Genomic DNA, 27,879 nt, shown 5'->3' on the forward strand with positions numbered 1-27,879 from the left:
ACGGACCAGAGCAGTCACTTCTACACCACCCAGAGGGATCTGAAGCAGGTGGCAGTTTCTCAGGCTCATCTAACCAAGACGGAAGGTGAAAGGAGGGGCAAAGAGCAAAGACCCAGGAAGTGATGTGGGCCTGGGGCATCATTTTCTGATTGAAAATCCCTTCCCAACAGAGCCTGACGGGGCCCGCCTGGTGCCCATCACCAGCACTCACGACAGTCCTGCTCATCTGAGTCGTCTTCACAGTCGTTGTCCCCATCACACACCCAGGAGCGGCGGATGCACTTGCCATTGTCACAGTGAAAATCAAGAGGGGAACAGGTGGGCAGCACTGAGTCCCAGGAAGAGAAGGGAACAGGGAATCTGTCTGAGGCAGGCTCCACTGGGCCGGAAAGCCTTTGCCAACACCCCTTATCCCACATCTCCCCGTGTGAGCCACAGTCCTTCCTCACAGACTCCCATGCCTGATGGAGGAGCTAGGCAGAAACCACAGCTAAGAAGCCAGAGCATTAGCAGGGAACAGCGGCGAGGCATTCACAGGGCAGGGCAGGCCAAGGAACTCAAAACCACTAAGAGAAACATGAGCAAGAAAAAAGAAGTGTATTTTTTTTTCCTCTTGTTAAATGATGATTAACACAGCTGGGCTCAATTTCCAGTTCTAGAACTCATCACTTACCACGCCGAGCAAGTCAGTTACCCTCTCTGAGCCACAGGTTGTCTGACTGTACGATGGGGGTAATTATACTTGGCTCACAGAGGTCTTTTGAGATAATGCACATGACAGTGCTACATGAAAGGTGAGCCATGTATCATCACAATTAGCTGAACTGGTTAGGGTTAAGGTCCAGGTTGTAGCTTCAATCTTATTAGACTAATTAGCCACCTTCAGACACAGGTGCTACAGCTTGCATCCCTAAACCCAGACAGCTGGCTCAGCAATGATATTTCTATAGATCTGAGGCAGGAGGCCCTAGCCTGTTGCGCCTATATTACTTACTACACTAGGGGAAAGGAAGGTTTAAAGAGAATATAATATTTCCTAAAACTTATATTATTAAAAAAAGATATGATTATACAGAATACTAACATAAGAAACACAGAAATAATCTGCATCCACGTATAGTATGCACATTAAAAATGCACAAAAATACACAAACATATATTCACGTAAATACAGAGATCCATTTAAAGAGACTGCCTATAGTTTCAAGGGTGTTTTATTCCATACTTGTCACAAAGTTTGTTTTATTGGACATATATGCATGGAAATACAAGAGGACTGGAGCCCTATATATTGTGAAGAAACCACCCATCTGTCAATATCCGTCACCCTCACAAGAGTCCAACGCTCTGCATCTGATACAGCAGGTGTACAGAACATTCATCAGACCCTCATCCCGAGGTCCCTCCCCTCTTCTACTACTTCCCACCACTCCCTGGCTGGGATGGGAAGTGCTTACTACATCCGTCCTCATCGCTGTGGTCCCCACAGTCGTTGTCTCCATCACACTGCCACTGGGCGGGGATGCAGGTACACTCGCCGAGGGCACTCACCGCACATGTGAAGTGGCTCCGACCACAAGCACACTCGGGGCTGCTGGCTAGCCCTGTGCAGAGGGGAGAGGAACCAATGAGGGCTCAGCTCCTGCCTAGCCACAGCCCATTCTAGAGAGTAGAGGAGCCCCATCTCGGGGCACTGTTACCAAGAGAGCCACGGGATACCACAGGGAGATGCAGACCATGCAATCATGCCTTCCCCCTCCTCCAAGACACTAATGGTCAAGAAGACAACCTGTGACCCTAGGTTCATAACAAGTCCAGTACCCTCTCTATGACAGGGCTTTTTGCCCAGTACCCCCAAGAGACAAGAGATGAATGATGCCACTCAGGGAGTTGGTGCCTTTGGGGAAAAGGAGCAGGGGAAAGAAAGGGTGATGCTGTGAGACCTTGAGACCCTTGCCTCCAAAGCTAGGTTCAGATATGGACGCTTTTGCATCTGGCCAGGACCAGGCCCTTGGCTGTCAGCCAGGCAGGGCAAGAAATAGTGGAATTAAAATGCCAGAGCCCCTTTTGGAGTAGGGAACCCACACAGGGGAACAGGAAGCAACACAGGCTGTTGTAAGTCTCCAGGTCAGAACTCACCTTTAAGGAGGGTGACCAGAAGAAGTGGGGCTCCAGGGGGAGGGGAGCAGTCAGAGCCTTCCCATCTGTGGGACAGGCTACAGCCTAGAGGAAGGATGGCAGAAGCAGCCCCTCCCCCATCCTCAGCAGCACGCAGCTGGCCTTCCCTATTGAGCATCGAGCTATCTGCCTGGCCAAGTCCCATGACCGGCTGCTGTGCCCCCTCCCCAGCGTGCCCAGCAGGATGCCCTGGGATGGCGTGTGAATGGCTCAGTGCCCCTGCTCCAGCCTCAGCTGGAACAAAGGGTTCTGCCAGGGTCACTCTTCCCCCCTCCCCACATTCATCTAACCCGCTGGGCTGCTGCAGCTGGGAAAGAAGGGGGCCACTGCTCATTGCTCATCTCTCCCCCTTGCTTTCTTCTCCCCTTCCTCCCCTTAGCTGGGCCCTGCCCTCAGGCTGTGCGGGAACAGGGAAGGATTTAGGGCCCAGAATGAAAGGGTGTACTGTCATCCACCACCCCCCACTCCCCAAAGCAAGGAGAGAGCCCTGGAGCCCTCCCTCTCCACTTCAATCTCCAAGGGTAAGTGTGAGTATAAGGCATGGGTTCCTAACCTGCAGATGGATGGATGGATGGATGGATGGATGGATGGATGGATGGTTGGGTGGGTAGATGGCTGGCATTTGGGACCAGTGAGCTGTTGAAACTATAGGCAAAATGTACATTTCTGGAGTAACGGACCACAGATTTCACCAGATTCTCAAATGAGACCCCTCTGCCCCCCACCACAAGCTAAGGGAATTGGTTGCCCTAGAAAAGATGCCAGATTTCCTGTGGAAAACGAAGGAATCTGTCTGAGGGGTGCAGCATCTCTTCACAGGAAGGCTTTACTCCAAGCCCAGGGTTCCTGTCTGTCCAGGTCTCCCTGCAAGTGCAGAACAGAGGATCCTTCTCCAGGGAAGCACTGACGACCCGGCTACCCTAGTCCCAGCCCCAGCCCCTTGGGCCTATTCTGAAAGCACCGATAAAGGAAGGGGCTTTTTTCACTCAGACCCTGAGCAACTTTTGGAGTGTGACCGGCTCATCACAGCTATAGGCACCACTCTCAGGAACTCTGGCTGGATGAAACCGTAAAGACTAGGTATTCCAAAGGACCCCATTCAGTGGGCCTCCCAACATGTAGATCCCCTGTGCAGGGAGGGGTGGTGAAGAGGAAGGATAAGACTGACTCAGTGGTTTTCAGCCAGGGACAGTCTTCCCTCTGGGGGCGGGGGTGGTGGTATTTGGCAATGTGTGGAGACATTTTTGGTTGTCATGACTGGTGGTGCTTCTGGCTTCTAGTGGGTAGAAGCCAGGGATGCTGCTAGACAGCCTACAACGTACAGGGCAGGCTCCCACAACAAAGACATTCTCCAGCCCCGAACGTCAATGGAAGTTAAGGACACAGCAGGGAGCAGAGCCGCCCCACGTGGAGTTCAGGGCAAGGGGGTGAGGACAACAGAGAGGATGAAGGGGCCTGGGGGGAGGGGGAGAGGAGAAAGCCCTGGACCTGGAGCAGACAGACTGGGTTCCACCCACCGGCTGCGTGACCCTGTACAGGTCACTTAGCTCCCCGAGCCTCCGTTTCCTCATTTGTGAAAGGCCACAAGGACTGGACCAGACGATAAACGTGGACGAAGCTACCCTCGTGCCCTGGCACACCAAAGATGCTCAATAAATGCAGGCTGGGGGTGTAGGGTGTGGGAGATGCAGGGACTAGTTTTTTCCAAAAGGCCTTGATTTTAAAAACCTGAGCACTGGGATTAGGAGATCAAGAATAGCAGTTTCCAGGGCCACCTGGGTGGCTGTCGGTTAAGCAGCCAACTTCCGTCAGGTCCAGCTTGTGGGTTTGAGCCCTGTGTCGGGTTCTGTGCCAACAGCTCAGAGCCTGGAGCCTGCTTCAGATTCTGTGTCTCCCTCTCTCTCTCTCTGCCCTCCCCCTGCTCACACTCTGTCTCTCAAGAATAAATAAACATTAAAAAAAATTTTTTTTTTAAAAAAAGAATAGCACTATCCTGGTGTTGTGTGCAGGTCAAAAAGAATACTGAAGGTAGAGTAGCCTTCAGTCCCAGGTCGATTTTTTTTTAAGGCCCCACCCCCACTTTTGGCGGAATGATAAAAGAAGTCCTGCTTTCTCCCAGCAGACTTCAGGAACAAAGCATTCCATCGGGTGGGCATCAAGTTAGTTGCAGGCAGCTGAAGAGCCAGGACTTCCTGCATGTCAGAGCAACATCTGAACGTCAGCACGTGAAGGTCAGGCAAACCCTTGGCTTGGGCTTTCGTCCGGTAAACAGACACATCACACTCCAGAAAGCCAGCTCTTCTAGAGAACCACTGCCCCTCAGGATCCCCGGAGGTGGAATTCTGCCTTTTCAGTCAAGTCCTGCCTGGCTGTGAGCAGAAAGGACAGCTTTTAACCTTTTTCTAAAAAAAGAATGATGAATGAAGAAAGGAAACAAATGGGGGGGGGGAGGGGGCGCGATGGCATAGGCAGGCTTCACTTTGGAAAGTGTTAAGTTAGAGTACTCAGCTATGCTTCTGGCCTTGAAAGCTGTTTGCAGCCACACTCCCTCAGCCTTCAGCCTTTATTCAACAGTGAAAAGATCTTTCCCCAAGTGTTCCCTCCCCTTGATAGGCGAGTCATCCAGCTTTTGGGATACATGTGAATGTGCTCAAAGGGTCTTCCTGGGAGGTTAACCAAAATCCCATTATGACACCTCACCTCCCTTGCCTCAGTCACCTTACCAACTACTCATTGTTTTCTCATGAAGGAAAGAAGGGAAGCATCCATTTGGTATACCAGGTACAGTGTATCATTGTAGTAAAGAGCACAGATTCTGGAGTCAGAGAGACTAGAGTTCAAATCCTGTTTTCTACCGCCAACTCTACAACTTTGAGTAAGTTGCTTAAGGTCTCTGAGCCTTAGTTTCCTCATCCATAAAATGGGAATCCATGTAAACTGCTTGTTAGCACAGGACTTGTACATGACAAAAGCTTCGTAATAGTACAAGCATCATTTACTGAGTATGTATTTACGAGGTGCTCTTCAAATACTTTTCCAACTGATTTTCATATGCTACATCATTGAATGCTCTCAACGACCCTGGGAGGTGACACAGAGAAGTCTGCCATTAGGTCACACCGGTACTATAGGTTGATGCCAGCATTCACACCCAGGCAGATTGATCCCAGGGCCTCTGCTCTTAATCACTTCATTACCCTGCCTCCCAATAAGTGGTATCGCTATTATGAGAATTTCCAAAACCCTGAGGTCAAAAAGGGGAATTTATAACACTGGGGCATCTGGATCCCTCTCCTTCACACAATCTCGATTAGCAAATATACAGTGAGTTTATGGATCTCAAAGCAGTGACGTTTCCTTCTGGTTACTGCTCCGGCTAAAGACCAATGTCTCTCGCCCTAAGGTGAAGTGGTGAAACAGGGACAGTCTGGAGCCCTAGCCCTTTGAACCAGTGCCTCAGTGTGGTGCTGGTCCAGAAAGGAAGAGAGCTTCTGACCACAAAGACTTATATTTTGCAGTTATTCTGTAGAGTTTGCAAGCTGCTTTTGCATATTCACTTGCATTCACCCTTAATCATTACAATAACCCTAAGTAGTTACTGCAGGCCCCACTTCAGAGGTGAGGTCATCTGCGTTGGCCAAGGTCATGGGGTAAGTAGGACAGCCAGGATGGCGGCCCCATTCTTACCCTTAGACCAGTATTCTTTTAATGGGACCTCAGAATCCAGACTTTCAACAAGCTTCCCAGATGACACCGATGCATACTAAGGTTAGAGAGGCACAGCTCTCCACCATCCCATAGAACACTCAACTGAAGGGGGACCACACCTGTCACTTAGAGGCCCAAAGTGTACAGTGACTATACACAGCTACAGAGCAGCTTTTTCAAGTTGAACCAGACATGAGAAGGCCGAAGGAGTGTCCTGTGAGTGCTGGGATAGGACAGTTACCAGTGGGGGAGAGATTACAACAGAAAGGGAAGAACCATCATTCATAGCAGAGAAGGGTTCTTCTTGTAACACACCAAAGCTCTCCTCTCTCCTCCTGTCCACTGGTGGCAATGGTGAGGATATAAACCTTATTTAGTAAAGGTAAGTTATTTGAAATGACCCTGAACTACACATCCAGGCCAATCAAGGGACCAATCCACTGATTTCAGCTCCTTGGGCAGTGGTCAGTGTCTCTAACTGAAAGGGATGCCCATGTAGCAAGACAAAAATGGCATCACTAAAAGGAGTCACAGCCAAGGGGCCACTTGGAAATCTCACCTCATCCACGAGATACCTGGAACCGGGAGAACTCTGGGTGCCTATAAAACAGCCCCTGTTTCAAAGGGCAGGGCTTATGCAGAAAACATCAGAACCAACACCAAAGAAGGTAAATGGTTGGTAGGAGGAGGCCAGGGAGTGAACCCTTTCCTGATGCTGCCCCACCTGGACCCATGCGGCCCCAGATGAATTGAAAGCCCCTGGTCTGTGCTCCAGAGGCCCTTTGTGCCTCCTCTTTTGGTAGCGTTTAGCTCACTGTGGCATCATTGTTTGCTTAACGGACCAGGTGCTCTTCAGTCTCCTGGCAGTTGGAACTGTATAATATGGAGTTTTGTGTTTGTATTCACCAAGCATAGTTCAATGCTTGGTATGTAGTAGTTGATCAATACAAATTTGTAGAATGAATGAATGACATGTTCAGCTAGATTCTTGTGAGAGATTGGAGTCAAAGGAAAAGAGAGGCCCAGAATACCAAAAATAAAAGTTATTTTCTACCTAATCTTTACTGAAGAAAATAGGAATCTTCTTTTTAAGGTGGCATCCTAGTCCTATCCAGGTCAAGTTCACTCCCTTCTCCAACAAGAGTTCCTTTCACTGGTTGTATTGTCAAGCAGTGATACGGACATGTTAGGATTCTACTTAGTTCTGCCCCTAAATCCCTAGAGGCCAGCCAACCTCATCTAGTTTGAAAATCTACCAAGTGAAGTCTTCTCCTAGTGGGCGCCTCAGTAAGGGGTAGCGTCTGACACATGATTACTGGTCCCATCAAGTTCAGCCCTCTCTTGCCACTCCTAACGATGGAAAAGAAGCTCTTAATGGTCAGCCTCCAAAGTTATGAGGCAGAGAACATAGCGTTAAGAGCATGGGAACAAAAACTAAGCTAGTTCCTGGCTGTCTGACGCGGGGCATATTATTCAAATCTCTTTATACCTTTCTCACCAGGAAAATCAGGATAAGAATAGCCCCCATCTCACATGGACGTTATAAGAATTAGTTAATTCATAAAAAGCACTTAGCATAATGCCTGGCACGTACTCAGCTCTCAGTAAACCATAGCTCTTGCTATTACTCTGATAGAATTTGACCCACCCAGAACTGTCTCATCCAGCCACCCCATGATTAAGCCCTGCTGTTTCAGGGCTTGAGATGTCTTAAAGCCCTACTGTGGGCCAAGCTACAGGGCCAGCCCCAAAGGTTAAGCTAGAGGTGTGAATGGCCACGGGAAGAGGTGGACAAGAGTACTGTGGCAAGAGTCCTGCATTATTATTGCGCTTCTCTGGAGGAGCTTGAGGCATACAGTATCCTCTACCCTTGCCCCGTTTATCATCAACCGATTCCTAGGAGGCAAGTATAGAAAAGAGCACGCAGAACCTGAATCACAGAGCAATTCAGAAATGGATTGGCTTCCTCTACTGTAACATGGGGGTAGTAATAGTACCAATAGTAGCTGGTTCCTGGGAGATTTAAATGAAATAATACACATGAAGTACACAGTAAGCAGCTATTACTGTTGTTGTTTTCATTGGTAATCCCGTCATCTTCATCTAGATGTCTCCTTTCTCTCAACCCTGTTAAGTAGCTATGATACCAGGCTGTTTCCATCCAGGTCCTCAAAAGTCTACTTACCCTGCCCAGCAGCTCAGTCAACAGATCTCACAAATCCAAAATGTGGCTGTGCTCTGTGAGGAGGCTACTCAACATATTGCTTTCCTCTACCTCTCAAAACACAAGGCCCACACAAGAACACATGGCTTCACAGGGGCAACAAACCTCATCTCCCCTCCTGGGAGCTTTTTAAAGCCTCCCTCTATCAAAGCACAGAAAAGTAATTCTTTGTGCATTAAGATTACATGAGGAGATGAAGACTGAAAACAGAAAAGTCAATCTGAGATGAAATATAGATAGTCTCAACCCAGATCTTTTTAAATAGCTTGGACAGAAAATATTCCATACTAAGGGGCAGTATGGGTGAGAAGCTTAACAGCTTAGGCTCTGGGTTCAAATCCTGGGTCAGTTACCCACTAGCTGTTTGATATAAACTGCTCTGAGCCTTAGTTTCCTTTCTGTAAGACAGCAACCTATCAGGACCTACCTCATAAGGACACTGTGAGGGGTAAATGTGATAAGACGAGGTCAACACCACAGTGCCAGGGATATAGCAAAAGCTTTTAAGATGTTAAACTACCCCCCAAAGTACCTTTGTAGTATTTAGACCACATGTCCCAGTTTGTGATGTAAAACTGGATTTTACATGTAAAACTGTGGTTACCAGCAATTATTCCCTGAAGAACACAAATTCTTATTTGGGGGAGATACATTTTGGAACCATTCACTTTGACTGCCTCTCTGAGCCTATGGTTGAAATGTCTTGTTTAAAAGGCCTGGTGTGTGGGAGGGTAGGGGGAGTGGAAAGAGGAAAAGGGACCTCCCCTTTCTTATTTGCTAGGCTTAGGGATATTATAACCTGGCATCTGTATCTGGTTTCCAGAAGGCTCTAGTCGACCCAACACAGAAACTATCTCTTGTCCTCATCCATACCCAAAAGGTGGTGGCAGTTGGGCTCCCAAGGCTGGGGCCAACTAAGGGAACATTTGGAACGCTTTCTCCACCCCCGCCCTGCAGTCCTGGCAGGAAATGGAGCTGCTGAGCCTGGAGAGGTACAATTTCCAAGCTTTATTTCACGTGCTAATCAGGTGTCTCTCCCAGTATCCTACTCCTTACCTGCCCGACAGGACACAACACGACACCAAGACAGGGGGAGGGAGGGTCCCTCTCCTCCAAAAAGGCTCTGTCTAGAGCCCGGGAGCTTCCCGGCCCCAGAAAAACCTCTGGTGATAAATTATGCAGCAGCACCTTTGTGTCGCTGCCTCCCAGCCAGATGGGAGGTTTGCTCCCAGTCTTTTGTTTCCGGCTTTGCTCGGAGCTCAGATCCTTGGCTCCGCACAGAGGTGAGGGGGGGAACTCCTGTAGGCCAAGTCAGGGCTTGCAGCAAATCCCAGTGAGGCTTTCCCCAGCTGGGTCTCAGGCGGGGCCTTTCCCTGCCTCACTCCGACCCAAATGCGCAAGGGAAGGAGTGTGAGGGACGCCTACAGTCCATCCACTCAGCGATGGGAATGCCTAAGTGCAGTGAAAGAACGAAGCCTGCTCGAAAGGGCGTAAGAGGTGCCCAAGGGCACCGAAGATGTTTCTTTCTTGCTAAATCAAAAATACAGAGCAGAAAATGGAGTCAAACGACTGCCAGGAAGGCCAGTGAATCAGCTCTTCGTAACGGCTGCTCTTGGTTACGGTCAACTTTCCGCAGCCCCCAAAAACATGACATCACTGGTACCAACTTAAAAGGAAGAAACAAAGAGACAACAGGGGTCAAACTTTGGGGTGGAGGAACTGGGGGCTGGGGGCGACTCATGGGCTTGAGACCCACATCAATTATCCCTGCACACTGACAGGATTCCTGATTGAAGACGGTAGTCATGAAGGAAGGCGGCTCTGCAACAGCCCAGCCCCCAAATTGGGGCAATTACTACCTTATGAGCTCTGGGGCCTGACTCCTTTCCCAGGCCAGTGGGAGGGAGAGCTTGGAATTCTAAACTGTTCCAGCTACAAGAGACCTCAGCCAGCACCTCTCGCCCCAGGTCATGGCAACCTTAGAGTGAGGTGCCTGGCCACATCCCTGACCACAGAGCTTTTAACAAGGAAGCTCCCAGAGGAAAACCCCATCTCCTAGGACCTCTCCCAGGAGAACTAAGGTGGAGTGGGCTCCTTGGACTCATGATATAGCTTAACAGATCTCTTTTCTGGATGTGTGGACAGGAGGGAACTATGCTTAGGTTTCATTAGGTTTTCAAAGGGGGGGGGGTAGTGGGAAGAAGGAGCAAGATCTTTAAAAGAGAAAAGCAAAAAACCAGCTGAAATGAAGAGCTAAACTTCATTCCATTTCAGCACACGGCACTGCAGTTAGTGTAATGATTTACCTGTCTCCCATAGTCTAGATGGAAGAACCATCTCTAATCTACTTATGCAGACTTGCTAACAAACAGCTAACGTTTTATCCAAGCCTGTAGAACAGAGCAGTCTGTGCTGAGTGGTTTGAATATACTATTATCTCATTTAATTTTTATAATAGTCTCACATGAAAATTTATTACTACTCCAGTTCTGTCCCCCCCCCCCCCCGCCCCATTTACAGGTAAGAACCCTGAAGTTCAGGGAGATTAAGTGTTTTGCACAGGGTCACCAAGAAGTGTCGAAGCCCAGATTTAAACCTAGGTGTGCCTGGTGCCTGTACTTCTTCGTCACTGAACTATATATGTGGTGATTAAGAATAGTGCTTGGGAAATGTGTGTTTGCTGAATGAATGAACAAATGAATGAGTGCAGAACCCAGTTTAGGAGATGCTCCTGAGTGTATTTCAGAGAAAGAACCTGACCCTGTCAGCTCTAGGCTGGATGGAGAGTGGCAGCTACAGACATTCATCAGAGCTATTTATAGGGCTAAACCTGGGCTCTGCCAGCCAACTAGTCGGCAGGAAGTCTCTCCTGGGACACTGAATCCCACCACACTGAGAAGGGGAGAAGAGCTTCCGATGCTGAAGATGAGATGGTAATCCAGACACAGTCTGGGGCCCAGATGCCCCACACCTAGGCAACTGTGGCAAAACTTGTGGCTAGGATTCATCAAGGAAGTTAGAGATTGTGGCTGGAATAGGCTAACAGACCTAGTCACCAAGGGCATGGAACTGTGTCACAATTATAAGTTGTGCCCAATCATTCAAAAAGACAAGTCTTTTTCTTCACATAGTTCCCGAAATTCCCTATTCAAGAAGCCCCTCGTATTGCTTGTCTCTTCCAAGAAGAAACAACATAGCCAATCCTTCCCACTTTTCTTCTTCTTAGGGATCAAGATTAGCAATCAGTAGAGTCAGCAAAGACCTATCAAATACCCTGTCCTCTGTGACCTTCTGTGTTCTTTGCTGGCCCAGACGATGGACATGCCCAACGTGTTCTGTATCAGACACAGCCAGACTGGTTCCCTTGCACCTGTCATTCTTAATACCATGTGCCAGTCCCAAAGATGTCATCCGATATTCAACAGGGGACAGAAGAGGAAATCCAAAATCAGTGACAAGCCAAGCATCTTTCACAAGTCCAATGAGACGAGGGACAAGGTCAACCAAGCACCAGGACAACAGACAGATGGCAAGGAGACCAGTCTCAGCTCTCCTCCTTTGCACTCAATCTCAGAAAGAGTCTTCTATCTACCTAAGCCCCTGGGCAGAATTTTCAGTTTTTTGCTTACGTGGAAGAGACCTCCATAGCAAACATGGTTTCCAGTCTTCCAATGGTGGTAGACTGGCTGAGGCCTCACCTCAACCGTCAAGAGAAAGATACCCAGGGCTATCACCAGCAATCAAATTTCCTTCTAAAATCTATAAAGTTGGAGTGTCAACCCCAACCTGTTTAGCTCAGGCCAAAGACATAAGCTCTAGGAAAAGCCCACAGGACTCGCAGCATCCAAATAAGCGCCTTAAACCTTAGTGTCTTGAATCCACTCCTAGTTGTGGTCATTGACCTACTATAAAACACAGGCCCCTAAACATTGCGTTAGGGACTCTCTTGGTGATATTTCTGGTTGAGCAACTGCTGAGTCTCACTGATGAACCACGAACCTATCCTCTCTCTCCTACCTCCCCCCTTCACCTCCAAGGATGGTTAAGTGTTAGCCTAGGGGAAGTTTAGATCTTCATAACACTGAGTGTCCTTGTGCATGTGCACAGAAAGTCTCCCGCGCTCAGAAGTTTCTGTTAAATTTTTGTCCTTAAAAAGAACCCAGAAGAGTTATGAAGTACCCTCTCGGCCTTTTTCTGTTAAGCATTAAATACACTCAATTTTCTACCCCCATTGTCAGTGCAGATGTAGCATATGCAGTTTTGACAGCTCTGGAGCAATAAAATCCTCTTGGCCAGTCTCAGCCCAGAACCTTCCAGCTCCCCTTTCCCTAGGGCAGAAGGCGACAATCTCCTCTCTGGTTTTGTTGGTATCCGTTTTAGACTTTTTTTTTTTTTTTTTTTTCCCCCTTTTTTCCCAGTGCCTTGCCATTTCCCTTGATCTTTTTCAAAACTTCCTCCAGGGGGCCGAGAGGAAAGTTCCATCCCCTTCTCTCGCAGCCCGAAGGGGGAAACCCCCCAAAAAGCATAGCTGTCCCTTTAAGGGGCCCATGTGGTGGGAAGAGCAGCTACATTCCTACCCCAGTAGGGCCGCTGTCCCGACACGCCAAAGAGGCTACAAATAACCTTCTAGGAGAGAGCCCGGGAGGGGGAGAGCACAGCGCGAGCAGGAACGTGGCTCCGCCAGGCTACTACGCGGAGAGGAAGAGCCGAGAGCGGAGAGAAAGAGCTCAGTGGGCGTTAGAGAGGGCATGGAAAAAGTCGTTTAAAACCTACGGGTAGTTTAAATAACAGACACGAGAACTCTGTTTTGGATTTGGGAGGTAAACCAATCTTTAAAACGAGTGCCCAGGCATCTCCACGCCATGCCAGGGAAGTTCCGAAATCTGCACTGTTTCCACACGAGCTCCCGTACGTTAAAGAAAAGAATCGGTGCAAGCAAGGCCAGGGTCTAGAGACCCCTCCAATCCGAGCCCACCCCCTCATCCGGGCTGCGAGACTGAGAAGATTCGGATTCCGCCCCCCCCCCCCCCGGTTGAATAGGGTTGGGGTTCAAAGATCAAAGTTCTTTGATCTTTGGGCACAAACTAGAGGCAGCTGCTAAATCAAGGGGTACACCCATGGTGCTTCGGAGGCTGCGGAGAAACAGATTCCAGTGGAGCCCTAATCACACACAACAGTTGCGCACGGGCACCAAACAAGTTATTAATAAGGAGCAGATGAAGCAACACTTCTGCTGCTATCCGCCCAGCTCCCCCGAGGGTCGCCGCGCGGACCCGGGGGCTGCCTTGTGATGTTCGGTGATACCCGCCCCCCCCGCCCCACTACCCCGGCCAGGACGGACCTGCGGGAGCCTTCCAGCAGTTTCTTCCCCGTGTCCCTCCTCTGCCCCTTTTCCAGCCCGGTTTCCTCCCCCTCTCCCCCACAGGGAAGGATCCAGGGCAGGAAGCTGATTGGTCGCAGCCAGGAGAGGGAACCCAAAACACCACTAAGGGGAGATGCTGCGAGCAAGCAGTACCCGAAGACCCTCGGTGGGAGCAAGGTCTGAAGTCCGAGGAACTGTTCTCCGAACAGAGAGGACTCCCCAGAGCCTAAGCATTCCACTGGAGCCCCGCTCCGCAATCCGCCCGAGACCCCCGGCCCCTGCAAGGAGGGATTTTTACAATTTATGGTTTAGCAACCATCCTTCCCCGCCTCCCTTTCTTCGCACACATTCATTCGCACCAAGGACCCAGAGACCGTGTCTTAACCTGAAAGGGAAGCAGCCCCCAGCTCTTCAAACAGCGGCGAGGGAAGACGGCGAGCGCCTCGGATCTTCCCTGAGCCCGGCCCAGATCCGAGCCGGGGAGTTCCTCCACGGCCGACCCTCTCCCGCTGGAAGGGCTGGGGGAGCTCCTGCTTCCCTCCCCGGGAAGCACGCTCAGGGTTACTGCGTGGAGTGAGGGCGCGGGGTCTGAGGCCCCAGCCCGCGCGCCGCCCCGCTCTCGGGAGGTGAGTCCTGCAGCGGCCGGACCCACGGACAAACTTTCCCGGCGGGCCGGGCGGCGCGGGCTCCGCGGCGCCGCTTACCGTGTGCGCAGAGCAGGGCGCCAAGCAGCAGCGCGCCCCACGGCCGCCTCATGGTGCCGCGGCCGCCGCCGGCGCTCCCTGCCGGCCGGGGGTCCCGCCGGCTCCCGCGGGACCGCGCGGAGGAGGGAGTCGGCGCAGGGTCCCGAAGGGAAAGCGTCCCGGTCCGCGGCGGCGGGCGCGCCCCGCAAGTCGCCCTCCGGCCGCTGCTGCCTCCAGTGCTGCCGGAGCCGAAGCCGCCCCGCCAGGGGACCGGGAGGGGGTGTCCCGGGCCTGGCCGCCCCGCCCCCCGCGCCGCAGCCCCCGCCACAGCCACCGCGCCTGGTCCCGCCCCCAGCGCCGGGCCGGCCCCTTCCCGCCCTCGGCCCCCGTCCCCCCCCCCCCCCCGCTCCACCGCCCCCCCCCTAGATTCCCCGGGCCCCCACCCGCTAGCGCCTCCTGCGCTGGCCTCGCTCCTCTTCAGGCCGCCCCCACATTCCTAGTCCTCGAGAGAGCCCCCCTCCGTGTCCCCATTACTACTGCTCAAATGTCCCTAATTTAAAAAAAAAACTATCCCAGCGGCAACTCTCGATCCCTCTCACTCTACTCTGTGCCAGAGAGGAGCACCCGGGCTGACCCAAGTCTCCTGGACGTGACCCCTGCCCCCCTACCAGCCCCAAGCCCAGACTTTATTGATGTCTCAGAATACGCAAGGCTTGCTAATGCATAATCCTCCAGGTCTTTATTAACATCAAACAAGGGACATCAGGGGGCCTGGAGTGCTGTATCTTAACTAGCATTCTCACTGTCAAAATTCCTTTTCTGAGATTTTCTTCTTGCTCCACCCCCACCCCGGTCTAGGCAGCGTTGTGCTAGGGCTAAATAATTCCACGACTCCCCCTTTTCATTTACTCATTTCCTGAGGTGGTTGTCTGGGTCCTGTCGCCCCAGCTCAGACGTCCAGAATTGGCCTAGACATAGTTCCTCCTCGCTGTCTTTGTAAATCAGCGGTGTTAGCCTCTTCACCTTCTTTGACGTTCTGATCCTGGCAAGGAAGGAAGGGGGTAAGGAAGTAAGTCTTTACTTGTAGTTGCACTTTCACAAAGACCTCAGCCTCCTCCAGGCTTCTGTCTGTAGGGCTTTCCAGCTGTATTTAACTTTTGGGTTATTATAGAAAGTTATAAACTCTCTTGTCTTAGCTTCAGGCTCTATCCTCTCCCCAGAGCAGATTAATAACATGGGTTAGTTTTGTTTCTTGGTTGAATCTCGTCTTGTTACTTTTGTCCAAGCCCCTAACTTCCTTGGGGTCCTGTATATCAATTTTCCCTCCAAGCTGATATGTCAACATTTCCTGGCTTTGGATCTTCTGCGATCTCATTAAACCACTTTCCTCTTACTAGTAAATAGAATCAGGAAGCCCCAGATGCCCAATGTTAGCTGAGGGGAAAGTAATTTGGTATAGTGCAAAAGTGGCTATTAGGAGGTTGCTCCAATGGATAAGTTTGACATTTCATCCTTGCTTGTTTTCAATTTTTCAAAGGATTTCACTTCAAATTATCATCCTTTACCAAAGCTAACGTTAACTTTGCAACAGCAACAGCAACAACAACAAAAAGTAAAGTGTTAAGTCCTTTAGCCAGTACTTCTGTATACTGTTCTGCCTGAAATTTTTACACAGATGAAATGTGGTTGAACTAGCATCACCATGGTAACTAATATTGAGGCATTTTCTCTGTGTGTAGTTCTTCGTGCTGACTGAAGGCGGCAGTCGAGTCAGGTCAGGTTTCTGTGATCGTCCTGCTGGGAAAGACAGTCCACCTTTATGACCTATGGCACCTCAGCCTAAAATCCAAGGAGAAAAAAAGTGAAAAGTAGAGCCTGATTTTCAACACACATTCCCCCACCCTCACAATGTTTGTGATGCGACCTTGGTTTGTCTCAGGGTTTCAATATATGCTGTTTATATGCTTTTCGACCTGTTGAGAAAGATCTTATGATTCTGGAGACCATATTTTTTTTCCACAGGAAAACTAAGGACATGTGGTATAATGAATACATTTGTCCCAAAAAATCCAGGACAGGCAGTCACCATACTTTCAATGTCAGGGGATTAAGAATTTATAAACATCTGTATGCGAAGGATAGGTTTCTTTCCAGAAGGCATGATTTATGTTGTTTTTCTGGGATTGAGGAGGAAGGGGGAGGCTGGCTGTCCCTGTCTGACTCAGGCTCAAGAGACTGAATTTTGTGTGTGCATCCCAAGTCCCCCTCCTCCATGGTTCAGTGTGGTTCTGGTGCACAGAGCCATCCCTGGCTGCTGTGAGTCACTGGGAATATCAATGGGTAGAAACGAATGAACTTCGTGCATAGTCCCTGCCTGGGTCACCCCCTAGAGTGAGTTAAGTCTTGGCTGTCAGAAACTGCTCCTATGCCAGGAGTGCTAAGCTATATTTATTTTTACCAGGCCTCTCAGACTTTCTTGTTTGGAGTGAGAGATCCTGAAAAGGATGCCAGAATGGGCTGTTTGTCTCCTTTTTATTGTCCTTTGGGACATGCCCCTAGCAAAGTTGTAGGGGACTGCCAATTCCAGAGGGGTCTCAGAGGCATTAGTTTCCTCAGAAACACCACCTTCTTCCTTCATCCTTCCAGGACACACCAGGGAACTGAATTTCCAAAATCAGAATATTGCCCTGAATTAGACCATCACTAATGGCCTTTACAAAGGAAACACAGGGAGTGCTACAGAAACCAGATAGAAATGGGCACTATTTTGATCCAACTGGGTTGGTAGAATTCTCTAATAACCTAGGCATCACTCAACAACCTGCATTTCTAGACATAATTCATCTGAAAGAGTAACAGGCCTGAAGTTTTACCCTTGAAAACAGTTGTTCTCAATCAGGAGTGATTTTCCAGGCACGGGGCGATCCCAGGAGACACTTTGGGGCGTGAGTGCCACTGGCAAATACTGGGTAGGCTCCAAGGATACTGCTAAACATCCTCCAATGATCACGACATCCCTCCCCACAAAGAATTATATGACAAAGAATTATCCAGCCCCAAATTTTAATATTGCTGATGTTGAAAGACCCTGCTTTGAAAGATTAAGAACACGAGTCTGCAACGAACTTCTCCATCTCTTCTCCAGAAGCACCTTTTTGTCAAGGCAGTGTGAATGGAGGGAAAGAGTTCTTAAAACTGTAGAAGGAAAAACAAAACAAAAGCACAACTAAAGGAGCTTAAGGGGTCCTACACCTGCTTCTTCTGCCTGGGCAGGCTTATTTCCGGTATTTGCTCACTTAGTAAGTTTTTATTAAGGGCATATTATGTTCCAGGCAATGTAGAGGCAGTGGTAAATAGATACATGGGGTCCCTAGAACTTACAGACTGATGGCTGGCATTGGGAGGGGACACAATGCAGAGGCATTGAAAGAATGATCCCACAAATGACTTTAAAGCTGTAAGTGATAAGGACATTCAAGGACCAGTACTGAGTTCTATGATAGGAGAGACTTGATTTAGAATTGGGGATGCAAGGAACGCCTGTTAGAGGCCCTGACACTTAAGCCGAGTAAGAGTCTTCAGGCTGGGAGTGGATGGGGAGAGCTTTGTTGTAGGCAGAAGGAGCAGCATTTGCAAAGGCCCTGAGCTAGGAAAGAGTCCCGAGTATTTATGAGAAAGTATCATTAACTTTTAGCAATGGGTGCTTTTATCTAAGTCCAGGGGGCTACTACTGGAGAAAGGGAGAAAAAATGAAAGTATAAGGAAAGGGTCTGATTGGCATTTCTGTGCTTTCTTTAATCACAAACCTTCACGCCACCATTTCTGGCGCCAGTACTTTTCATGATCTAGCTCAGTGGTGGTACTCACATCAGGGGCTGGGGGACAATGGCTGATTCAGTTCCCTGGCCTAACATGGGGCCCACCCTGAAAAGTGAGACATTCTAAGCACATTTTTTTTCTTTATCTCCTGAAAGCTTGATATTCACGTATTTGGCATATATAAGTAGACCCTTTGCAGCAAATACTTCTGCCCGTCTTGTTTATTTCAGCAGCAAAGATAAATTTAGAATGGTGGATACACAGATGGATCAATGAATAAAAACTCATTTAATTAACAAACATATATCAAGCATCTATGCAAATGGCCTCTCTGTTTTCACTTGCCCTTTATAATTCATTCTCTACATTACAGAAACCAGAGTGACTTCTTAAAAAACATAAATCAGGTAATGTCATTACTGGGCTTAAAACCTTCTGATGGTTTCCTATTGCACTTGGAATAATATCCATACTTCTCATGTGGCTTACAAGGTCCTTCATGATCTGACTTCTGCCTCCTACTTTGACCACTTCTCCCCTTATTCATTTTGCTTTAGTCACACTGGCTTTCCTTCAGCTCTGCAACACGCTATCATTTCTTCGAGTTTTTGCATGAGCTACCTCCTCTACTGTTTCCCCAGGCCCTCCCATGGCAGATCTCAGCACAGCATACCAGCCTCAGAGAAACCTCATCTTATCAGCCTAAAGTTGCCTTGTTCTCCCTCCCTGCCTTTACCCTATTTTATTTAGGAGGTTAGATAAGGTTTCCTGAGGTGATGGCATTGGCCTTTGTCTTCTAGGATGTACAAAAGTTTACTAGGCAGGAAATGTGGGAGAGGTACATTCTAGGTAGAAAGAAAAACTTATACCAAAGCAAGGGAGTGGGAAAGAGCCAGTATGCTTGGGAAGAGTGAGTAGGAAAGTATGGCTGGAGTATTACATATGTAGCGAAGAGTAAATGGCAAGGTGGCTGGAAAAATAGGTTGGGACCAGACTGTGAAGGGATATATATTGTCTGCATGTTTAGGAATTTGCTCCATCCTAGTCATGGTGAGTCAGCAACTTATTTATTTATTTATTTATTTATTTATAGTTTTGTTTATTTTTGAGAGAGAGAGCGCGTGCGCCTGTGCAAGTGGGGGAGGGGCAGAGAGAGAGGGGGCAGAGGATCCAAAGTGGGATCTGCACTCACAGCAGAGCCTGATACAGGGGCTCAAACTCATGAAAACTGAACTGTGAGAGTCTGAACTGTGAGATCATGACCTGAGCTGAGTTTGGACATTTAACTGAGTGAACCACCCGGGCACCCAGCAACGCTTTTAAAGTATCGAAGTAACTTGGTCAGATTTGAGTTTTAGAACAATAAACTCTTGTAACAATCTAGGGATGAATTGGAGGAAAAATAAATGCAGAGACTGTAGCTTTTTGTCCTAAGATTCTAAAGTTTGGGAACTTACAATTCATATCCTAAGTTTATTTAGTTATTCCTAGTATATTCCCTCTCATCCTGAATGAATTCTCTTAGCTTGTCCACATGCGGCATTGTTCAATATGCCTTTTGTTGGCTGTTTTTTTGTTTTGTTTTGTTTTCTGGGCATTTCTTAACATGCAGTGATCTCTCACACACAATATTTAGGTATATGAAGGATATGCCAATGCTCTGTTTGCTTTTTAAAAAATTTTTAATGTTTATTTTTTGAGAGACAGAGCATGAGAAGGGGATGGGCAGAGAGAGAGGGAGACACAGAATCCAAAGCAGGCTCCAGGCTCTGGGCTATCAGCCCAGAGCCTGATGTGGGGCTCGAACTCATGACTGGAGCCGGAGTTGGATGTTTAACTGAGCCACCCAGGCGCCCCAGTTTGATTTTTTTTTTAAGTTTACTTATTTATTTTGAGAGAAAGAGAGCTATCGGGGGAAGGGCAGAGAAAGAGAGGGGAGGAAGAGAGAATCCCAAACAGGCACTGTTAGCACGGAGCCCGAAGACTGGCTCAAACTCACAAACTGAGATCATGACCTTAGCCAAAATCAAGAGTTGGTTGATTAATGAGCTACCCAGGTGCCCCTGTTTGATTTTTTAAAAGTTTATTTATTTAAGTAATCTCTACACCCAACCTGGGGTTCAAACTCACAACCCTGAGATCACTGCACTCTTCTAACTGAGCCAGCCAGGTGCCCCTCTATTTGATTTTTAATGCCCTTCTCAACAACGCCTTGCATTTTGCTGGCCTTTTTGTTTAATGGATTTATTTCATGAATTGATTCCTATGAGGAAACCATAAATCCTATGGATTGGATAGATTTAATTTTCTAGGCTTTTAATCGGGGGGGGGGGGAGTCTACTTAACAGGTATTTATTCTATCAGGCACTATGCATGTCCTAGAAACTTAAAAATGAGTGAACATTGTCTCTTGCCTTCAAGGAACTCACAATCTAGTAGGACAGTTCAAAGAATTTTTTTAATGACATAAATGCTTATCAAGTGCATACTCGAGGACAGAGGAAGGCACAGCTAAGTTTTGTGAGCTACCAAGAAAGATCAGAAAATCTCTTTCCCTTTCAAACTGTATGAAAGTATAATTCCCAACTCTTTTTACAGCATTTGAAAATATAATATAACAAGAAGGTTCAAGTCTGTAATCACCTTTGAGCTCCGGTTCAATTTAAGCCATGTCCTCATAACCGCTTGCTTGTAATGCATTAGTTATTTTTAACTAAGAGTTTGTGAATGTTTCTTTTTCTTTTCTTTGCAAATTCTCCCAAATCTCTGGGTTGTTGACCTGTAGCAGTTCAAAATGACTTGTCTGTAAATAGCATTTTTTAATTTGAACATGTTAATCCCACACAGTGGCATCACACTTAGTTTCTGCTTTGCTTTTACGGAAGATAAGTCTTTTAAGAAGAGCTCAGCATGAATTTCATGACCTGCATTTCTTAGTAGCTACTTTGCCTTTAGCATCTTTTCTGCTTGATGAATCGATAAAAGCTTGTCCTAGTTTCTTGAACCTATTTTGTAGCAATAATTCAGCCTGCATTTTTTCTTTCCTTATTGTTTCCTTGAAGTTTAAAACTATTTAGTACATTCATGTTTGCTTTCCTGTAGTTCTCAATTTAAGGGAGAAATTTCTTCCGTGTCAGTCTCGTCATAGGTCCTCTGCAGAGCCAGAGATGTCTATTAATTTTCTCCTTATAATTAGGAATTATAATCTGATAAACTAATGTCTCCACATATCATCTCTTGTAGGTGTTTTTCTGATTGCTTTGACCTTGATGTTTCTGTTCCTTATGCTGTAGGAATGACTTTAACATCTGGTACCTTCCCTATGCTTTGATCAATTTCATGTCGCTTGCTTACACTCAGGATTGTGGAGTTGTCTTCTGAGTTGGTTGTTTACCGGGATGATTATTTGTTTAGGTAACCTTTTCAGAAGTATGTTATGATAATTTAAGAATAATGAAAACCCATCCAAATTGAAAGTTGACATTTTTTTCCTTTCCTTAACATTCAACAAGGTCACAGAATTACATCTGCTTTTAACAAGTCTTGTGTATTTCCACTCTTCTTAAGACCCATGTTGTGTTTATTTCACTAAAAAATGTCCTCTGCTACTGAAGTGTGGCCAAAATCTGTTATCATGTACTCTATGGTAGAAGAGAAGTCTAAAAGTAGCTGTTCCTTCTTGGGAAAAACAAATACTATCTGGAAGGTCATAACTTCTGCTTTAAAAATATTTTGAAGATTTTCAAGTCATTTATTGTTTGTTTTCAAGTTATAATACATACCTATTATAGAAAATTTTGAGAATATATAAAAGTATAAAGAAGAAAAATAAAACAGTCAGTAATTCCAACACCAGTAAGGCTACCTGTTATTTCTGTGCAACCTCAAATTTTCTTGAAGCCTTAGTCTAGCAACCTCCTACCCTTTTCTTCCTCAATAGACTGTTCAAGACATTAAGAGTAGAAGACTGACTTTAAATATAAGGGTCCTTAGGATTTTTATGGAAGAGATGGAGCTGTAGGAAAAAGCTACTAATTGCTCCAGAGATGACATCTTGTTCTTATTTAGCTTTCTTTGAGTCATTAACAGTCGGGCGCCACTGGTGCTGAAACTTATCATTATTATAACCGCAAATGGGTTAATGCCCAAACAAAGCTATATTCTTGGGGCTGGTTCCCAGCTCCACCACACAGATCCCAACAGCAGCACCCTCCAAGTCCCAGGATAACGCTCCACAAATAAGAGGATGTCAAATGTTCAGCCTGGACTTGAAATTCTCTTCTTTTATCTGGGGGCTTCCAGTTACTGGCAGGGCAGAGCAAAAGGAAAAATAAATAAATAAAAAACCAAGCCAACAAACCCTAAAAAAAGAGCTGTGTGGTTTAGTGGTCAGACCACTAGCCTGGAGGTTGGGATAGCTGTGATCCAGTTCTAGCTCTCTCACCGATTGGCTGGATGATGCTAGATAAGTCATTTTCCTGCCATGTTCCTCAGTTTCTCTACTAAAAAAAAGGGAGAAGTACCTTAGGAAGTTTTTATGAGGACAAATGAATGATCTGCAAATAGCTTCGGGTTGCTTGGAAATAAAATTGTAAACCTTAATAATTACTATCCTATTACTTTATTAATAGCATAGTAATAAGTCACAGGTGTGAAAGTTATGAAACTTCTATACCCTCAAGCTGCACTGGGGGGGGGGGAGGGGCAAGAGGCAAGCATCGAGGAAGAAAGCAAATATTTTTATCAAATTTGCAGGACCTGAAATTAAATACCAAATTAGTAAATTCATTACCTCGAGATCATAAATGCAGGTCCTAGTTTGGCTCTGATCCTTACCACATCCAAACTCAGAGTGACTCACAGGAGCCTAGAAATAAGACACATATACAATTTTAAGGGAAAGGGAGAATTAGGAGGTTTGAAGCTCCTGCTGGAAAAGGCTAAGAATAGACCGCGGACACAAAGAGAAGAAGGTCCTCTTTCCCTTTCCTCCCAGTGTAGGTGGTCCACTGGCTTCATGGATATTCCTCCCATAGCATGATTTTTCTTTCTTCTTTCCTACCTGCCTTCCATATCTGTTTCTTCCTTCTTTCATTCACTTCTTTCTCATTCTTTTTTTTTTTTTTTTCACAAAAATCTCACATTGTGGGAACTAACTTAAAAAGTGAGGATACAGTGGCTTTTCCTACCAGGTTTCAACTGTGACAGGAACCACAGACCACTAACGTGTTGCTGGAGTGGAGAGGAGCAAAAAGAAATATCTGGATATCTGGGACGTTCAACACCAATGAATGCTTTCCTTCCTTAAAAGAGAAGTCATCGGGGCGCCTGGGTGGCGCAGTCGGTTAAGCGTCCGACTTCAGCCAGGTCACGATCTCGCGGTCCGTGGGTTCGAGCCCCGCGTCAGGCTCTGGGCTGATGGCTCAGAGCCTGGAGCCTGTTTCCGATTCTGTGTCTCCCTCTCTCTCTGCCCCTCCCCCGTTCATGCTCTGTCTCTCTCTGTCCCAAAAATAAATAAACGTTGAAAAAAAAAAAAATTTAAAAAAAAAAAAAAAAAAAAGAGAAGTCATCAATTAGGCATATAAAGGGGGGAAAAATCTGGTAGTGTCCTTGTTTGTGCATCCCATCCCCTCAAGAAGTGAAATGTCTTGGTAGGAAAAAAGAAAGACACTTGGGAAGGGTATCAAATAGTAAGGGATAGGAGTAGAAATTGGGAGTAAAGATAAATAGGATTTTGAGAGGAAATATTAATGAACTAGAGGATTTAATAAGCACCTTCTGCGTGTCCAGCCTGGACATAGGCTGAAAAGACACATTCCTGACCTCAAGGAGCAGCCAAAATATACGCCTGTGAAAGCACTTGGTAGCAATTTAAGGCAGCAAATAATAAAGAGATAAACATAGGTCATGGGGCATTAAGTGTTTATGGGAATTTAGGGGTGGGAGCTATTACTGCAAGTTAGGATAACAGCTGTATAAAGCAGAAATAGCAGTTATGAAATTCAGAAATCGCGGACGCGGAGGGCTGGCAATAATTTTTCGATACCGGGAAATGTGACAGATTCAAGGGAATCTCCACCTCAAATTCCTCTAAAACCAGCTCCTCAAGAATGGGAGTCCTAAGAAAACTCGACCGCCGTGAAGCGACTGCTCCCGGAACCGGTGTGGCCAGCTTGGGGTTGCGATACGGAGACTGTTGGCGAGACACCCTTTCCACCTCCCGCCTCCTCCCGCCGCGTGGTTGCCATGGCAACGGAGAGAGCCGGCGACCTGGGTTCCGGAAGCCGGAGAGCTAGAGCTTTGGAAGCTACCGTGGTCAAAGGATGCTGAGTCCAGAGCGCCTAGCCCTACCGGACTACGAGTATCTGGGTAGGAGCTTCCTTCAGCTTCGCAGAAGGAAAGAAGTGCAGACAATTAGGCCAGGGTCGGGGGAGGAGGCGGGGCGGGGCCTGAGTGGGGCCCGGGCCGGGTGGAGTAGGGAGGGGCCGGGAGGGGGCGCGTTCCAGGGCCTGGACTTGCGGGGAAAACAGCATCTGGGGGTCAAAGCATGTCTGAAGTGTCCGGGGCTCAGGCAGTGTGGATGGTGTTCAAAGGCGGATAGGTTGGAGTTGAGAATTTGGGGGCCCTTTGGGGATATTATAGATAATGCCGGTGGTGCAGTAACCTTGGAACCTGAAGTGCCAAATCAGTCATTCTGTGAACAATCATTTTACCGTTACAGCCGCCACTGGCATTTTTGAGCATTTCTTTTACGTTAGGCACTGTGCTAATCAAGTACTTCACATGCATTTTTACTTAATCTTCACAACAGCCCTAGGAGGAAATACGGTGTTTTTCTTCCATTTTGCAGACGGAGAAACTGAGGCTGAAGAGGTAGCTTGGATAAGTAAGGCCACACAGTTAGAAAATGGTAGAGCTAGAATTAGAGCCTCATTTGCCCACTCCAGAGCTTGAGCTCTTGACCGCTAAGGCAGTAGCTGTAGTACTTTATGGAGCACCTTCGATGTGTGAGGCCTTTGCTGGATGAAAAGAGGATGTATATATGTGTGCGTATATGTATGTGTATATATATGCTTATGCTTAAAAATGATAGGCTTTATTTTTTCTTTTCAACGTTTATTTATTTTTGGGACAGAGAGACAGAGCATGAATGGGGGAGGGGCAGAGAGAGAGGGAGACACAGAATCGGAAACAGGCTCCAGGCTCTGAGCCATCAGCCCAGAGCCTGACTCGGGGCTCGAACTCCCGGACCGCGAGATCGTGACCTGGCTGAAGTCGGGCGCTTAACCGACTGCACCACCCAGGCGCCCTATAGGCTTTATTTTTTAGAGCAGTTCTAAGTTTACATAAAATTAAGTAGATACACAGAGCGGTTCCCATATACTCTCTCCCCCTGACTCGGTTTCCCCTATTATTAATATCTGACATTAGTGGAGTACATTTGTTATAATTGATGAACCTAACCAAAGTCCATGCTCTACATTAGGGTTCATTCTTTGTGTTGTATAGTTTTGTGGGTTTTGACTAATGTATGTCACGTATCTGCTGTTATGGTATGGTGCAGAGTAGTTTCACTGCCCTCAGCATCCTCTGTGCTCTACCTATTCATCCTTTCTCCTGCCCCCCCCCCCCCCAACCCATGGCCTCCACTGATGTTATTTTACTATCTCTGAAGCTTTACAGAATGTCATATAGTTGGAGTCCTATAGTATGCAACCTTTTCAGATTGGCTTCTTTCACTTGGCAGTATGCATTTCAGGCCCTCTATGTCTTTTCCTGGCTCGATAGCTCGTTTCTTTTTTATCACTGAATAATAGTCATATAGATGTATTATAAAAATTTTTAAATTAAAAACGTTCTGGTTTAAAATTCTAAATTGGTAATACGGAAATTGGGTTAAAAATATAAAGAAGTTTATGGTGAAGTCTCCTCCCACCTCCCTTCCCCTAATGCCAATTTTCCTCCACCCTTAGCACATAGCAGTAACCACTATTACGGGCTTCCTACGTATCCTTCTAGATTAGTTTATTATGTACCTAAGGGAGAATATAGTGCCTGCTTTTTTTTCATTTAATAGATCTTAGAGTAAGATGTTGGTCTTCGCTTCCTTCTTTTTAAAAATTTTTTTTAGTGTTTATTTTTGAGAGACAGAGAGACAGAGCACAAGAAGGGGAGGGGCAGAGAGAGAGGGAGACACAGAATCCAAAGCAGGCTCCAAGTTCTAAGCTGTCAGCACAGAGCCTGATGTGGGGCTTGAACTCATGAACTGTGAGATCATGACCTGAGCTGAAGTCCGGCACTTAACTGACTGAGCCACCCAGGTGCCCCAAAAGCTTCCTTCTTAAAAAAAATTTTTTTTGAGGGTGCCTGAGTGGCTCAGTCAGTTAAGCGTCCGACTTCACTCAGGTCATGATCTCGGTCTGTGAGTTCGAGCCCCATGTCAGGCTCTGTGCTGACAGCTCAGAGCCTAGGGTCTGCTTTGGATTCTGTCTGTCCCTCCCCCACTCATGCTCTGTCTCTCAAAAATGAATAAACGTTAACATTTTTTTAAAATTAAATTTTTTTAGCTACATAGTAATTTATTTATTTATTTTTTTAATTTTTTTTTTCCACGTTTTTATTTATTTTTGGGACAGAGAGAGACAGAGCATGAACGGGGGAGGGGCAGAGAGAGAGGGAGACACAGAATCGGAAACAGGCTCCAGGCTCCGAGCCATCAGCCCAGAGCCTGACGCGGGGCTCGAACTCACGGACCGCGAGATCGTGACCTGGCTGAAGTCGGACGCTTAACCGACTGCGCCACCCAGGCGCCCCTAGTAATTTAAATAATTTAACCAATTCTCTGTTGGTAGACAAGTTATTTTTAGCCTTTTGCTATCACTAAAAATACTCCACTGAATAACCTGCAATTTTGTTCCTTTACTAGTATATCCGCAAAGATAAATTCCACAAAGTAGAATTGGTGGATCAGAGGCATATACATTTTATCTTATTTTTTATTTATTTCGGGGGGGGGGGGGATATGCATTTTACATATTGATAGATAGTAGCAAATTGCCCTTCATAGAGGCTGTCAGCAATATAAGAATGCCTGTTTTCCCATGGTCTTTCCAACAAAATGTATAAAATTTTTGAACGTTTTCAACCTGTTAAGTGGCAAATAGTCCCAGGGTGGATTTAGTGTGCATTTATTTTATGCAATTGAGCATCTTTCTGTCAAGTTTAACCTTGGTTCTTGAAAGGTATATGGTATATATAGAGAGAAGTGTATAGATAATGTGTATATAAATATGTATACGTATGTATATATGGAGAGAGAGAGAAAAAGGTTACTTGACCACATCCATTAATTAGTCAAAAGGGCATAGTTTTATCACAGATAATTTTGTATCCAATGAATAATAATATCAGTGTCTAGCAATGCCTAGACTTTTGCAAAGGATTTTATGTATTTTATCTTATTTATCCAGTATTCAATGAATCTATAAAATATTTGAAAAGCCTGGTCCATTGATCAGTCCTTTAGATGTTTGCTGTTTAAATGATATACCTCAAAGGCTTAGCGTATTTTAAATATAGTGCTTTAGTGAATAGAAGTTGCTGATCCCTCCATAGTGACTTTTTCAGGAAGACTAATTCGGTGGCAAGTGGCAGTGCTGATAATGAATCTACAAACAGAATCAAAGTCCCAAGTTGATTAAAAAAAGTTTCACTCTCCACCTGTCCACCTAATGTTTGAACCCTGAGCAAGTGCTTCTTCAGGCTCTGTTGCATATTCAAGTGTCTTAACTCCCTGTCCCATTCAGCATCTGGACATTCATACTGCCCTAAACAGAGTCATACTCCTCACTGGCCTCCTCATGATTCATCAAACCCTACAACTGTGCTGAAATGCATTTGTTTTT

At 46.7% G+C, this 27,879-nt stretch overlaps 2 protein-coding genes across 3 annotated transcripts in view; one reads left to right on the forward strand and one right to left on the reverse strand.

The window, feature by feature from the left end:
* LRP4 (LDL receptor related protein 4) overlaps positions 1-27,879 on the reverse strand; it is a 67,958-nt gene that overhangs the window by 39,981 nt on the left and 98 nt on the right. Inside the window, exons 2-4 of the mRNA XM_047877059.1 lie at positions 14,177-14,394; positions 1,458-1,604; positions 212-328 (exon numbers count right to left, since the gene is read on the reverse strand). Coding sequence (XP_047733015.1) covers positions 212-328; positions 1,458-1,604; positions 14,177-14,228 — 316 coding nt within the window. The 5' untranslated portion in view covers positions 14,229-14,394. The remainder of the gene's footprint in view (positions 1-211; positions 329-1,457; positions 1,605-14,176; positions 14,395-27,879) is intronic.
* Positions 24,000-27,879, forward strand: part of CSTPP1 (centriolar satellite-associated tubulin polyglutamylase complex regulator 1) — a 200,746-nt gene continuing 196,866 nt past the window's right edge. The window contains exon 1 of one of the 2 annotated variants that reach the window (XM_047877065.1): positions 24,000-24,343. In XM_047877065.1, coding sequence (XP_047733021.1) covers positions 24,298-24,343 — 46 coding nt within the window. In that variant the 5' untranslated portion in view covers positions 24,000-24,297. The remainder of the gene's footprint in view (positions 24,344-27,879) is intronic. The other variant, XM_047877064.1, reaches the window with a different exon arrangement.

Source organism: Prionailurus viverrinus, chromosome D1 (genome assembly GCF_022837055.1).
Source record: "Prionailurus viverrinus isolate Anna chromosome D1, UM_Priviv_1.0, whole genome shotgun sequence".
Classification (NCBI taxonomy): Eukaryota; Metazoa; Chordata; class Mammalia; order Carnivora; family Felidae; genus Prionailurus; species Prionailurus viverrinus.